This window comes from Scyliorhinus torazame, chromosome 5 (genome assembly GCF_047496885.1).
Source record: "Scyliorhinus torazame isolate Kashiwa2021f chromosome 5, sScyTor2.1, whole genome shotgun sequence".
NCBI lineage: Eukaryota > Metazoa > Chordata > Chondrichthyes > Carcharhiniformes > Scyliorhinidae > Scyliorhinus > Scyliorhinus torazame.
The window spans coordinates 130,930,718-130,946,003 of NC_092711.1; the positions used below are offsets into that span (position 1 = coordinate 130,930,718).

Here is a 15,286-nt window from a genome sequence, read left to right on the forward strand (position 1 = left end):
GACCCCCTCGTCCGCCAGTAGTTCCATACCTAGTCGCCAGAGTGGGCGCTGCTCACTTTCCTCTCCTAGTTCCAAATCCACCCAATGCGGGGCGTGGTCTGAAACGGCTATGGCCGAGTACTCCGTTCCTGCCACTTTCGGGATCAGTGCCCTTCCCAAAACGAAAAAGTCTATCCGGGAGTTTACCTTATGGACGTGGGAGAAGAAAGAGAACTCTTTAGCCATCTGCCTGGCGAATCTCCACGGATCCACTCCCCCATTTGTTCCATAAATCCCTTCAGCACCTTGGCCGCTGCCGTCCTTCTCCCGGTCCTGGATCTGGACCGGTCTAGCCCTGGATCCAGCACTGTGTTAAGATCCCCCCCCCATTACCAGATTTCCCACCTCCAGGTCCGGGATATGTCCCAGCATTCGCTTCATGAATCCCGCGTCATCCCAGTTCGGGGCATATACATTCACCAGCACCACCGCCTCTCCCTGCAGTCTGCCACTCGCCATCACATCTGCCCCCACTGTCCACCCCTATTTTCTTAGCCTCGAATGATACACGTTTCCCCACCAATACTGCCACCCCTCTGTTTTTCGCGTCCAACCCTGAGTGGAATACCTGTCCCACCCATCCTTTTCTTAGTCTAACCTGATCCACCACCTTCAGGTGCGTCTCTTGGAGCATGACTATGTCCGCCTTCAGTCTCTTTAAGTGCACAAACACCCGTGCCCTCTTAATCGGCCCGTTTAAGCGTCTCACATTCCACGTGATCAGCCGGATTGGGGGGCCATTCACCACCCCCGCCTCGTTGACTAGCCATCCCCTTTTTTAGGCCATCTCCTCATCCAGATCCCGCGCACCCGTCTGTCCCCCAGGCAGCGTCTTCCCGCCCCGTTCACCTCATCTCTTACCAGCTCCCCCTTGCACTCAGCAGCAGCAACCCAGTTAATCCCCCCCCCCCCCCCCCCCCCCGCTAGATCCCCCTCTAGCTTGGTTACTCCCCCCATATTGCTTCCGGAAGTCAGCTAACTCTGGCTGACCTCGGCTTCCCCTGTTCACTCTTTGGCCTCCCTGCGTGTGGGGCTCCCTTCCTTCCTGCGCCCGTTTTCCCGCTATAATTTCCATAGCGCGGGAAAATACCCGCGCTTTCCTCTCGGCCCCGCCCCCTATGGCACAGTTCCCTCATTCCCCTTCCCTGTCCCGTTTTCCACCGGCGCCCACATTTCTTTGTGTGTCCCCCATCGGGGGGAGAGAAATTCCCCGTCCAACATTGCTGTACAATAGCCCTCCCCTTTCCCCACTTTACATTCCTGTACCACCACCTCGCTGCTTCTCTCCAAACATCAAACTCTCAAATCTAGTCCAGTTTCTCTTCTTGGATGAATGTCCATGCCTCATCCGCCATCTCGAAGTAGTGGTGCTTGCCCTGATGCGTGACCCACAATCGCGCCGGCTGCAGCATCCCAAATTTTATTTTCTTCCTATGGAGCACCGCCTTGGCCCGGTTAAAACTCGCCCTCCTTCTCGCCACCTCCGCACTCCAGTCCTGATACACACGTATCACCGCATTCTCCCATTTGCTACTCCGTGCCTTCTTGGCCCAGCTCAGGACCATCTCTCTGTCCGTGTAGCGATGGAACTTCACCACTGCTGCTCTTGGTGTTTCACCTGCCTTTGGTCTTCTCACGAAGACCTGGTACGCTCCCTCCACTTCCAGGGGGCCCGTTGGGGCCTCAGCTCCCATTAGCGTGCGGAGCATCGTGCTCACGTAAGCCCCCACATCAGCTCCCTCTGCTCCTTCGGGGAGATCTAGAATCCGCAAGTTTTTCCTCCTCGAGCTGTTCTCCAGGGCTTCCAGCCTTTCTATGCACCTCTTGTGTAGTGCCTCGTGTGTCTCCGTTTTTACCACCAGGCCCTGTATCTCATCTTCATTCTCGGCTGCCTTTGCCTTCACTCCACGGAGCTCCATCGCCTTGACCTTTTGTGTTTCCTTCAGAAACTCCTGCTGGTCCGGGCCCCATACCATCTGGGCTCCATCCACCGCCATCTTGCTTCTCCCTTCTCTTCTCTGCCGCTGCTCCAAAGGATCCTTCGCAATCTGGCCACTACCGCCGCTCCTTTCCATACACACCCGGGGGGGGGGACTCCTTCCTTCGTCACCCCACACTGGGTTAGGCCGAAAAAAATATCCGTTGGGGCTCCCGATAAGAGCCCAAAAGTCCGTTAGAACGGGAGCTGCCGAAATGTGCGGCTTAACAGTGCATCACCGCAACCGGAAGTCCAGTGATGTTTGTTGAGGGACAAATATTAAGCAGTAAACCAGGGAAAACTCCCCTGCTCTTTCGAATAACATCATGGGAACGTTTACACCCAACTGGGGGTAGATGTGGCCATAGTGGTCTGATCTGGATGACGGGACCTCTGACAGTGCAGTGCTCGCTCAGGACTGCATCAGACTGTCAACCTGGATTTGAAACATTTCTCATGTTTCTGGAGGTGGATTTGAACCCACAACCTCCTGAATTAAGGGATAAGAATGTGACCACTGAGCCACAACTAACACCTCATTGCTCTGGCTTATTTCAGTTCTCAGACCGTCCGTTATTCTCATTGACAAGTGGAAGATTTTAGTCCAGGAGTCACAAATTACCCAAAAAGGGGGTCAAAGTAATTGGTGATTTTAAAACATTTAATTAAGAAGCATCATTTAGATATGATACATAACTTAAATAGGCAGCAAATACATACAACCTGTAACAGGTATGAGGATGGATGTTTTATTTTATATTTTTGGGCAATATGTTATTCTACAAATAAGGATGTATGGCTGTGTAAATTATTAAAATAAGCTGGGGAAAGGTGAATGGAGACAACTGGTCTCGGAGAGTTGAGAAATCCGAGATAGAGGTGCTAAATATATTCATTTGTCTGAAGCTGTGGTGAAGTGGATTTATATGAAAATAAGTAAAGTTTAGAACTTTGCAGTAGGGGATAGACAGGGATTTGACTTTTAAGTTCAATTTCAAAGAGGAGTGAAGGGCTTTTACAGCTCGCAAGGGTTTTGAAAATAAAAAAGGGAAGGTTATTAAATTTTATTGAAGCCGAAAGGGAAGACAATAGGAATAGGAAAATCATGAAAGATGTTTATATTTTGGAAAGGTTAAGTTGAAAGCGGTTCTGAGGACAATAGAACTGAAGATGAAAGGGAGAAAGAATATTTGATGAAAGAAGTTAAACTGAGCTGTGTTCACTTGTGTGGGGAAGTGGGAACCGCTCTGTGCTGTGAGAAGGTGCGACGTTTGAATCAGCCATCCAATCAAAAAGGAAAAGTCTTTGGTTTATGAAGCAGTCTGGTTTCTGCGTATTCTTAGATTTCCACAGCAGCATTGAATGAGTGAGAAGTAGTCTGGTATACATACCTGTACTAAAATGACAGCAGTTTTGCCTTGGATAATATTATTGGAATTTTTTGGAGATACAATACAGAAGGAAGCGTTGCTAAGAAAGTGTTTACTTCTGGGTGGTGAGCAAGTGTTTTTTTGTGAGGGATGTTTTGTTTGACTATTTTTACTGTGTAACTGTAATCTTATATGCTTAAGTTTTATTAAGTACTATTTTTACTGTGTAACTGTAATCTTATATGCTTAAGTTTTCTTTTATCCTTGTTAATAAATCTAATTTTTAAACTCCCAAAAGTGTCACTGGAATTCTATGCTGCTGGGTTCAGTAGGTTTCTCCTTATTTCCAGAATACAATAAAAAGGGTTATGACCAGTCAGTCAGATTTCCCTTTGGGATTTGGCTTGCTCAGGGAATAACATCTGCTGTGGTCATAACACAGGAGAAAATGGCTTACTGGTCCCAGATTGGACAAATGGATGGGCAGAAGCAGGAGGATGCTGATCTCGGTGGCTGGAGGTGACACGTCTCCTCAGAATAATAATAATCTTTATTGTCATAAGTAGGCTTACATTAACACTGCAATGAAGTTACTGTGAAAAGCCCCTAGTCGCCACATTCTGGCGCCTGTTCGGGTACACAGAGGGAGAATTCAGAATGTCCAAATTACCCTAATGGTTTACTGGTCCCGGGTCAGGGGGTGCTGATCTCTGTGGCTGGAGGTGACAGTCTCCTCGGAATGGATTAATGGTCCGAGATTGGAGCCTTGTTGATGAAGCTGATCTCCACAGCTGGACTTGGCAGTTGTTTTTCCTTAATTGTCTTGAGCCAGAGTGTTCAGCTGAAGCCAACATGAATCTCTTTGAGAAGCTCTTTCCCATCTGAAGTGATTTTCCATCTCAAAAGCCCATTTATGTACCTTATTTCTGGGGGGGGGGGGGGGTTTCAATCACTTATTCTGTTGCCCATTCGCAAGGGGCAGATAATCAAGGTAATCAATCCATCCTACTTCTTTCAGAAGTCCATGAAGTTTGTTTCTCATGGCTTGCTCAGAAACACTGTTTGACCTTTCCTCAGACAGTTGGTTTACACGTGGGTTAGGAGATCCCTCCAACCCATCAAATTTGTCTTGTTTCAGGTTCTGTTCCGGAGACATGTCCTTGGCAGAAATAACAGGCCTACACTGTCCTGTGTTTATTAACCAAGGAATATTTATTCAACAAGGTGAGAGGAAGAGATTAATGGTTATCCCTATGATATTAAAACAACTTTCTTAACATTTTAAAGATTTTGGGAGAATGATTTCTTACGGATCTCCCAATCTTGAAAAGGGAATATCCTTTGATTTTTCGCAACAGATTTTTGGCTAACCAAGCTATTTCTAAGCTATGAGCTTGTTTACCTAATTTCTTGATTACATATCACAGATAACGTACTAAAGCTACTGGAATGATCAGCAACACACAAATCAGAAGAATCAGCAACACAAACCCAAGACCTCCCACCAAGAATAAATACAAAAAGGTGGCACTTTCTTCCTTTCTCAGTCGCCTTGAGTCAAATTGTTTTGCCGAAGCCAGCATGGATCAACTTGAGCTGTTCCTTGTCTGATGTGATTTTCCCTCTTGTAATCCCATTTATATACCTTATTGAATTGTCTATTAACAAGGCTCAGATGTTCAAGGAATTCCCTTATTTTTCAATAAAAAATCTTTAGTCGTTTTGTGGCTCATCACTTGCTCGGACATCCTGTATTTTTTTTAGACTACCCAATTCATTTTTTCCAATTAACAGGCAATTTAGCGTGGCCAATGCTACCCTGCACATCTTTGGGTTGTGGGGGCGAAACCCACGTAAACACGGGGAGAATGTGCAAACTCCACAAGGACAGTGACCTGGGGCCGGGGTCGAACCTGGGACCTCGGTGCCGTGAAGCAGCAGTGCTAACCACTGTCCTGCCGTGCTGCCCTTCAGACATCCTGTTTAACCTTCACTCAGACAGTTGGGTTACATATGGGTCAGATCTCATTTCTTGATTACATACCAGAACTGAGAGACTAAAGCTATCGACTTTGATTCATCCTCCCACTTCCAGACTATCACACAATTCTGTATTATTGGCATGTCGTAAATACATATGGGCCGGGATTCTCCCCTACATGACGGGGCGGGGGGTCCCGGCGGGATGGAGTGGCGTGAACCGGTTCATTGGTCTAGGGGTAAGATTCTCGCTTCGGGGTTTGTGCTGCACGAAAATGTGAGGTCCCGGGTTCAAATCCCGGACGAGCCCTTTGATATAGGGCAGCAGGTTGCATTGTGGATAGCACAATTGCTTCACAGCTTCAGGGTCCCAGGTTCCAGGAAAGAGCACTCTACCCAAGCCCACACCCCCACCCTCCCCGTAACCCCACCCAGTCTTTTTTATTTTTGGACACTAAGGGCAATTTAGCATGGCCAATCCACCAAACCTGCACATCTTTGGACTGTGGGATGAAACCGGAGTAAACCCACGCAGACATGGGGAGAACGTGCAGACTCCGCACAGACAGTGACCCAAGCCGGGAATTGAACCTGGGACCCTGGAGCTGTGAAGCAACTCTGTTAACCACTATGCCACCGTGCTTCCGTAATTCTATCCTGATTGTTTTAAAGCCAATTTAACTATGAACTACATGTGTAGTTCACACATGGGAGAATGTGTAAACTGCACCGTCACCCGAGGTCAGATTCGAACCCGGGTTCCTGGAGCTGTGAGGTAGCAGTGCTAACCACTGTGCACCCTAGAGGAAGCTATTAGTTTACTTGTCTCATCTACACTTTCCTGACTTTCACTAGAATGGACAAGGATATCAAATTGATGTATTCCATGAACTATACCCAGGGTGAGTTATCCCAATTCCCATTTGGTGGTGTGATTTCCTCCATCTTTTAGTCTAAGTGGGTCATTCCATCAATCACCGTTCTCTCTCATTCAGGAACCCGGAGAGACTTTGCTGTCCAATTCAATATTCACACAATGGGGAGTTTTTACATCAGAGGCACAGGTATTTGCAATCAGTTTGGAGATAACTCTCATATCTCCCCCTCTCAAACAATGTGTCTTGTCAGTGGAAAGGGTTAACTGCTCTGCTTGTTTACAAAGGAGTTGGAGCAAAGATTCCCAATTGTGTTGACTTTATGTATCCTTTCTTTTCAGATCAAAGATGAACCAAACACCATTTTAAACTTTGGTTCTCCAATTCTTCTGCTATTCTTTTTTTCTTCGCCCAATTGGGGGGGGGGGGGGGGGGGGGGGGGGTGGGGGGCAGAATGGCACAATGGTTAGCTGCTGCCTCACAGAGCCAGGGTTTCGGGTTCAATTCTGGCTTTGAGTGACTGCCTGTGTGGAGTTTTCACAATCTCCCCGTATCTGCGTGGGTTTCCTCCAGGAGCTCTGGTTCCTCCAACAGTCCAAAGATATGCAGGTTAGGTGGACTGGCCATGCTAAATTGCCCCAATGGGTCCAAACGATGTGCAGGTTTGATGGGGCTATGGGAATATATGGCGGAGGAGTCGGCTGAGGGAGGGTGCTCTTTCAGAGGGTCAGTGCAGACTCGATGGGTTGAATGGCCTCCTGCACTGTATGACTTCAATGGTTAGTTTTTTTCCATTCTCCTTCAACCACCTTTCCAAATGACGAATGAATCTAAAGAAAAATAAACCAAGATAGTTACCTTTCACAGGTAAACTTCGACCTTCTTTGAGACTGAAGTTTATCTTCAGGGAATCCAACATTTTGGTGTCTTTTTAATTTGTTATGGGGATGTGTGTCGCTGGCTGGGCCAGCTTTTATTGCCGATCACTAATCCCCCTTGAACTGAGTGGTTTGCTAGGTTCACATTTAAGAGTCAACAACATTATTGTACATCACATGTACGCCAGATCAGATAAGGGTGGCAGAATTCCTTCCCTAAAAAGAGAAGGGTATTTACAACAATCAACAATGGTTACATGGTTATTGTTTGATGTTTAATTCCAGATTTTTATCACATTTTTATTTAATTCAGATTTCACCATCTGCCCTGTTGGGATTCGAACCCGGGTCCATTATTCTGGGTCTCTGGATTATTAGTCCAGTGACAATACCACTACACCATTGCCTCCCCTAATTGTTGAGGTAAATTATGATTCACACTGAAAGGTTTATTTTCACTCAGTAATTATAGAATTTCACTTTTCTCAGTACAGACGCTTTCGATAAAATGCCAATTGTTCAGTTCTCTTGTAGCTGGTGTGTGGAGAAGATCATGTTCACTGTAGATCTGTCAGCACAGAAACCGCACTGTGCTTCTGGATACACTCAGTCTGCAAGTAGATGGACATTTTTGAAACATGACCCCAGTGAAGATCATCAGTGATGCTAAAGAGCGAAATGTCCCTGTAGTCGCTGCAATCTCCTGTCACCGCTGTTTTTTACGTATTGTGATGGTGTTTGCATCACACATGTAGAATGACTCCTTCCTCCCAACAGAGACATAGGTGGGAACGATAGGACTTTCTGTGTGTGAGCAGCTCAGCTGGAATTCCATCCTTTCCGGGTGCCTTTCTGCTTGCTCAGCAATCAATGGCCTTTTCCAGCTCAAATGATGAGGGTTCCTTGTCCAACTCATTACGACAGGAAGCTGCTGGAGAGTCAAACAGAGGCTGGGAGATGTCCATCTCACACTCGTGTTCAACCCAGTGAGACATATTTACTTCTGTCGGTGAGAACTTCACCATCTGCCGATTTCAGGGGGGGATCTTTGATGACTGAAGGACAAAGTGCCGTCTTGATTCCAGCATACACAGCACAGGAATTTAATAATAATAATCTTTATTATTGTCACAAGTAGGCTTACATTAACATTACAATGAAGTTACTGTGAAAATCCCCTAGTCGTCACACTCCGGCGCCTGTTCGGGAACACTGAGGGGGGATTCAGAATGTCTAATTCACCTAACAAGCACGTGGTTCGGGACATGTGGGAGGAAACCGGCGCACCCGGAGTAAACCCACGCAGAGACGGGGAGAATGTGCAGACTCCGCACAGACGGGAATCGAACCATGAACCCTGGCATTGTGAAGCAACAGTGTTAACCACTGTGCTACCGTGCCGCCCACTGTCACAGGTAGTTTGGAATTGCTGACGTTGGCTGATCCAGTGTTGTATCTCCCTGTCTTTTACACAACTGTCTTGGCTACTTTCACATGATGCAGTGTTCTCGGTGTTGGGTTTATGTTGTACATCAGGCCGGCTTTGCTTTTTGCTTCAATGACAGATGTCAACTCTGCTGAGAGGCTCTCAAACCAGTCTTTGTTGTGGGTTCCACCTTTACCAAATGTTGCTGCTCTGTGTCTGAAATGATTCAACTCAGCAACTTCCAAACTTCATCAATATCAATGTTGATTGTTGAAACTTTTATTGATGTGCCTGAAACTATTTTACTATTTTGTTTCATATTCCTTGATAATTTAATTTCATAATGGAGGTGTCATTGTGAAGAATGTGTACATCAGTGAGAATTGTCATACAAGGATTAATCAGCACTTTCTCACTTGGGATGTTAATCAGCGGAATCTTCAGATTCTGAATTGTAGATTTTGCATCAAAGATCAATTGAAATTAAAAATTTATTATTTGACTATATAGGGGCTCATAGAGCACATAGAATACCCACAGTGCAGAAGGAGGCCATTCGGCACATCAAGTCTGCACCGACCCTCTGAAAGAGCACCCTACCTATGCCCAATCCCCCGCCCTCTCCCTATAAACCCACCTAACCTGCACATGTTTGGACTGTGGGAGGAAACCGGAGGACCTGGAGGAAGCCTGCGCAGGCATGGGGAGAACATGTAAACTCCACAGAAACAGTTGCCCAAAGTGGGAATTGAACCCGGGTCCCTGGCTCTGTGAGGCAGCAGTGCTGTGCCACCGTGCCGCTCCTGTTGGGAGTGCTTGAATTAAGGAGAAAGATCAGAGTTGGTGCTTTTAAAAAGGGACACTCCAGTCCCAAAAATCAGTGACATCGCCAGAATATGAAGCTGCAGCCAGTACTGGGAACGTTAACATCAGCAGAATCAAGCCAGCTGTTGTCAGACTGTCAATCTTGGGTGTGATTAACAGAAGCGATAACGGTAGAATCCAATCCCTGTCACTTGTGAAGTTGCTGGTGTCTCAGCAGGCTGGAGGATCTTGTGAATGTCTTTCCACACAAGGAGCAGGTGAATGGTCTCTCCCCAGTGTGAGTGCGTTGGTGAGTCAGAAGGTTGGATGACTGCCTGAAACTCTTTCCACAGGTAGTACAGCTGAATGGATTCTCCTCAGTGTGAATCCGGTGGTGTAACTGGAGTGTAAATAACCGAGCGAATCCCTTCCCACACACCGAGCAGGTGAATGGTCTCTCCCCAGTGTGAAGTCGCTGGTGTCTCACCAGATCGAATGACTGAGAGAATTTCTTCCCACACACGGAGCAGGTGAACGGCCTCTCCCCGGTGTGAGTGCGTTGGTGAGCAGTGAGGGTGGATGACTGCCCAAAACTCTTTCCACAGGAAGTGCAGCTGAACGGTTTCTCCTCAGTGTGAATTCTCTGATGTGTCCAAAGGCCAGATGACCGAGTGAATCTCTCACCACACACAGAGCAGGTGAACGGCTTCTCCCCAGTGTGAATTCGCTGGTGTGTTGCGAGGGTGGATGTACTGTTGAACCTCTTCCCACAGTAAGTGCAGCTGAACGGCTTCTCCTCAGTGTGAATTCTCTGGTGTAACATCAGGTAGGTTGTCTTGGTAAATCCTTTCCCACACACAGAACAGATGAATGGCTTCTCCCCAGTGTGAATGCGTCGATGGATTTCCAGCCGGAATGAAGACTTAAATCCTTTACCACAGTCCTTACACTTCCATGGTTTCTCCATGGTCCCGGTCTCCTCATGTTTCTCCAGGTTGGATGATCAGTTGAAGTCCTATCCCCAAACAGAACCCGTGTATGGTTTCTCCCCGCTGTGAATGGTGTGATGTTTTTTCAGGCTGTGTAACTAGTGAAACCTCTTTCCACAGTCAGTTCACTGGAACACTCTCACTCGGGTGTGTGTTGTGTGTGTCTCGGTGTTTTTCCAATCACACGGATGTTTGAAATCATTTCCCACAGACAGAACAAACATTTCTCTCTTCCACATTCAAAGGTTGATGAATAATCAAGTGACTCAAAACAAGATGCTTGATTTGAATCTTGCATCTCCAAATCTTCTCTTGTAATACCTGTAAAGGGATTTTAAAATATTCTCTGTAAATGCAGGATAGAAATTCTGAAGAGACAATTCTAGCTTCCCCATCCCGCACGCTCTCCCCCCATCTTGGGCTGAAATCCAAACCCACCTCACCATCTCCACCATTTATTTCTTCACTCCTAGCTTCCTCCCTCCATCTCCTACACCTGGGTTCAGTTCTCCAGCCCCTCTGTGCATTGGGAGAATAAAATCAAGAATATAATTTTCTCTCCTGGTCACTGGGACCCTTAAGTCCCGCCCACTCTTTGTTGATTCGAGCAAGATGTGCGCAGGTGAATCAAAAACCCAGAGCTGCAAACAGGTGACCTGCAGACACTTAAAAAAAATTATTTCATGAGATGTGGACATTGCTGGCTTGGTCAGCATTTATTGACCATTCCTAATTGCCCTTGGAGATGGGGCAGGGCGGGCGAGGGATTGCGGGCGGGCTTGTGGAGCTTCATATTGTTCACTTTTACTGATGGCTGAAGAGACCAATCTGTGAAAGCCAGTTTCTGCCATAAGTGTTACATATGAAGTGGTTCTCAGGTGTAGTTGTTGGTTTTGGTGTTGGCTCCTGTGCTGAGCAGCTGTAGTGACCATCTTCCATCTTGTGAATGTACCTGAGCCAGCGAAATCACCTCTGCTTGATGAGATCTCACCTTCTTGGGATATTTATCTTTCAGAGAACTGTCACACTGACGACTCTGTGCTTCCATGAGATGGCCAGAATGTGCTGCAAACGGTGAGGATGAAAGTTGCTGACCTTCGTGTCTTGATCGTTGTAACTTGTTCATGTTTCACAGACAAGACAACAAGGTGCTGAAACCTGTATCTTGGTGCTGAAAATCAGCCTGATGTTATTTCATGTACGATTCGGTAGTCGGCCAAAGGGGGAGCTGCTTTCCCTACACGTGTATTGAGGTGAGAACAGGTTTTACAGGAATGGTAGAGACAATTCATCAGTCTTTGCAACAGAGGGAAGTGGCCATGAAGGTGTGGCAGTTGATGGATCTTTTGGTGCTTGAGCAGCTCCACTGAGATTTGATCCTTACTAGGCCCCTTTCTGCTTATTGAATAATCAATGGACTTTGAGCTTCCTTGAGTGAACCATTACAGAAAGCTGCAGGAGAGTAAAACAGAGACTCTAATATGTCCGTCTCCCAGTACAGCTCACAGTCGTGTTCAACCCTGCGGGACATCTGTTTACTTCTGTCAGTTATTTCAAGGGGTCAACTTTACTGATGGGAGGACCAAGCACACTCTTGATCCCTTCATACACAGCAGAGATTTCCATTGTCACAGGCAGTTTGGATTCCTTGACATAAGTTGGTCCAGTGTTTACTTGCAGTATCTCCCTGTCCTTTCATGACTGTGTTATTGTCATATGATGCTGTGTTCTAGCTGTTGGGTTTCTGTTGTACATCAGGTCGGCTTTTCTTTTTGCATCAATGACAGATGTCATCACTGCTGAGTAGGTCTCAAACCAGTCTTTGTTGTGGGTTCCACCTTTACCAAATGTTGTTGCTGCTGTGTTAGAAATGATTCAACTCAGCGACTTCCGAACTTCATCAATGTCAAATTTCATTGACAAAGCTTTTATTGATGTGTCTGTATTTCACTATTTTGTTTCCTGTTCCTTAATAATTAATTTTCATAATGCGGGTATTACTGTGAAGAATATGCAAGTCAGTGAGAATTATTAGGAACGATTCATAAGCACCTACTAATAGGAGATGTTAATCAGTGGATTTCAGAAACTGAATTGTAGATTTTGTACCAAAGATCAATTGAGGATTGAATGAACAGTTCAAAGTTGTCTTCTAAAATTGTGCCTGGTTTGAGTTCTTGAATTAATGGCAAAAAAAAATCACAGACACTGTTTTGAAAAAGAGACATGAGAGGCTGAAAATCAGCAACACATCCAGAGTATAACATTTCTGTCAATAATAGTGATTGTTGCCATCGGCAAACACAAACTAAATATTGTCAGACTGTCAATCCTAGACATGATTAACATCAGGATTGAACTCCTGCAGACATTTACCAACCCGCTGATGTGACAGGTTAGATGACTGAATGAATCCCTTTCCACACACAGAGCAGGTGAATGGCTTCTCCCTTGTGTGAGTGTACTGTTGTGCCAGTAGGATGGAGGACTGAGTGAATCCCTTTCCACACACAAAGCAGGTGAATGGATTCTCCCCTGTGTGAGTGTGCTGTTGTGCCAGTAGGATGGAGGACTGAGTGAATCCCTTCCCACACACAGAGCAGGTGAATGGTCTCTCCCCAGTGTGAACTTGTTTGTGTGCACTGAGGTCAGGTAAACATTTGAACCTCTTTGCACAGGTGGTGCAGCTGAATGGCCTCCCACCAATGTGAACCCGCTGATGTGTCAGTAAGGTGGATGACACAGTGAATCCCTTCCCACACGTGGAGCAGGCAAAAGGCTCCTCCCCGGTGTGAACACGCTGGTGTTCAATGACACTGGATGAACTCCTGAATCTCTGTCCACAGGAGGTGCAGCTGAATGGCTTCTTCTCAGTGCGAATTCGCTGGTGTAGCCAAAGGCCAGATGCACGAGTGAATCCCTTATCACATTTGGAGCAGGTGAATGGCTTCTCCCCAGTGTGAAGTCGCTGGTGTGACATGAGGCAGGTCTGAATAAATCCATTCCCACCCACAGAGCAGATGAAAGGCCTCTCGCAAGTGTGGCTTCGACGATGGTTTTCCAGCTGAGATGGATAATAGAATTCTTTACCACAATCTTCACATTTCAAGTTTCTCCATGGCGTTCAGTCCAATGCGACTGCATCAGTGAATTTCCAGCAGGGATGGGTAATTAAATCGTTTACCACAGTCCACACATTTCCATGGTTTCTCTGCGATGTCTGTGTCCCTGTGTTTCTCCATTTTGAAGCCTCATCCACACACTGAACATTTATACAATTTATCGTCACTGTGATGTTTTTTCAGGCTGTGTAACTCTTTCCACAGTCAGTTCACTGGAACACTCTCACTCGGGTGTGTGTGTGTCCCTCAAGGTTTTTCCAGGCACACTGATGTTTGAAATCTTTTCCCACCGACAGAACAAACATTTCTCCTTCCACATTCAACAAAGATATTCAGGTACTGATGAATCTGTCAGATTTTGACATGATGTTTGATTTGATTTTCTGTCTGTAAATCCTCCCCTAATCCCCTGGAAAATGATTTGAAAAGAATGCGCACTGTAAGTACAGGATAGAAATTCAGAGTAGACAATTCTAGTTTCTCTGGAATATTCTTTCCCCAAATGTGTCAATCTCAGTCTCTGATGGGCAGCATTGTAGCACAGTGGTTAGCACTGTTGTTTCACAGTGTCCCAGGTCCGATCCCGGCTTGGGTCACTGTCTGTGTGGAGTCTGCACGTTCTCCCCGTGCCTGTCTGTGTTTTCTCCGGGTGCTCCGGTTTCCTCCCACAAGTCCTGAAAGACGCGCTGTCAGGTGAATTGGACATTCTGAATTCGCTCTCTGAGTACCCGAACAGGAGATGGAGTGTGATGATTAGGGGCTTTTCACAGTAACCTCATTTTTTGAAATTTCAGAGTAGCCAATTCATTTTTACTAATTCAGGGACAATTTAGCGTGGACAATCCCCCTACCCTGCACATCTTTGGGTTGTGGGGGCGAGACCCACGCAAACACGGGGAGAACGTGCAAACTTCACACGGACAGTGACCCGGGATCGAACCTGGGACCTCGGCACCGTGAGGCCGCAGTGCTAACCCACTGCGCCACCTTCACAGTAACTTCACTGCGGTGTTAATATAAGCCTACTTGTGACAATAACAAAGATTATTAGTTCTTTGTAAAAACTTTTTTAAAATTTGAAATTTTAGAGTGCTCAATTCATTTTTTCCAATTAAGGGGCAAATTAGCGTGGCCAATCCAGCCTACCTGCACATCTTTTGGGTTGTGGGGGCGAACCCCCCGGACAGTGACCCAGGGCCGGCATCGAACCCGGGACCTCAACGCCGAATATGATAACATTAAAGACCTGAGCCCTGCCCAAGATGGCGGCCGGTTGCCTGGGTAACCCTGGCCTGTCACCGTCTCCCCGACTCCCACTCGCAAGATGGCGGCGGCCGGTTGCCTGGGTAACCCGGGCCTGTCACCGTCGCCCCGACTCCCACTCGCAAGATGGCGGCGGCCGGTTGCCTGGGTAACCCGGGCCTGTCACCGTCTCCCCCATCCGCCCCGACTCCCACTCGCAAGATGGCGGCCAGTGAGCCCGCTCCCCCCGGGCCCGTCACCGCGGGCGGTGCAAACACTTGGCCTGCGGCCTCTTATTCGGGGCCTCGGGCCTACCGCAGAAGTTGATGACGTTTGCAGTGCAGCCGTGGTTTCCATTCCTACCCTGTGCCCACAATCTCCTCCCGGACCGTCCGCTCCTCCTCACTCTCTCACCATGACTGACACTGAGCATGCTCAGAGCACACGACCACGCTGCGCCTGCGCACTGGCCTCCTCCACTGACTGACAGGGGGCTTTCTGCAGCGCGGGGAAGTCAGGGGAGACCAGCCACCACAGAGAGCAAATCAAACCAGGAATATTGTTTTTCCCAGGTTGCAAATCA

General features: G+C 47.1%; 1 protein-coding gene across 1 annotated transcript in view; it reads right to left on the minus strand.

The window, feature by feature from the left end:
• LOC140419766 (uncharacterized) overlaps positions 1–15,005 on the minus strand; it is a 38,748-nt gene extending 23,743 nt beyond the window's left edge. The window contains exon 1 of the mRNA XM_072503753.1: positions 9,563–15,005. Coding sequence (XP_072359854.1) covers positions 9,563–10,317 — 755 coding nt within the window. The 5' untranslated portion in view covers positions 10,318–15,005. The remainder of the gene's footprint in view (positions 1–9,562) is intronic.
• Positions 15,006–15,286: the final 281 nt, after the last annotated feature.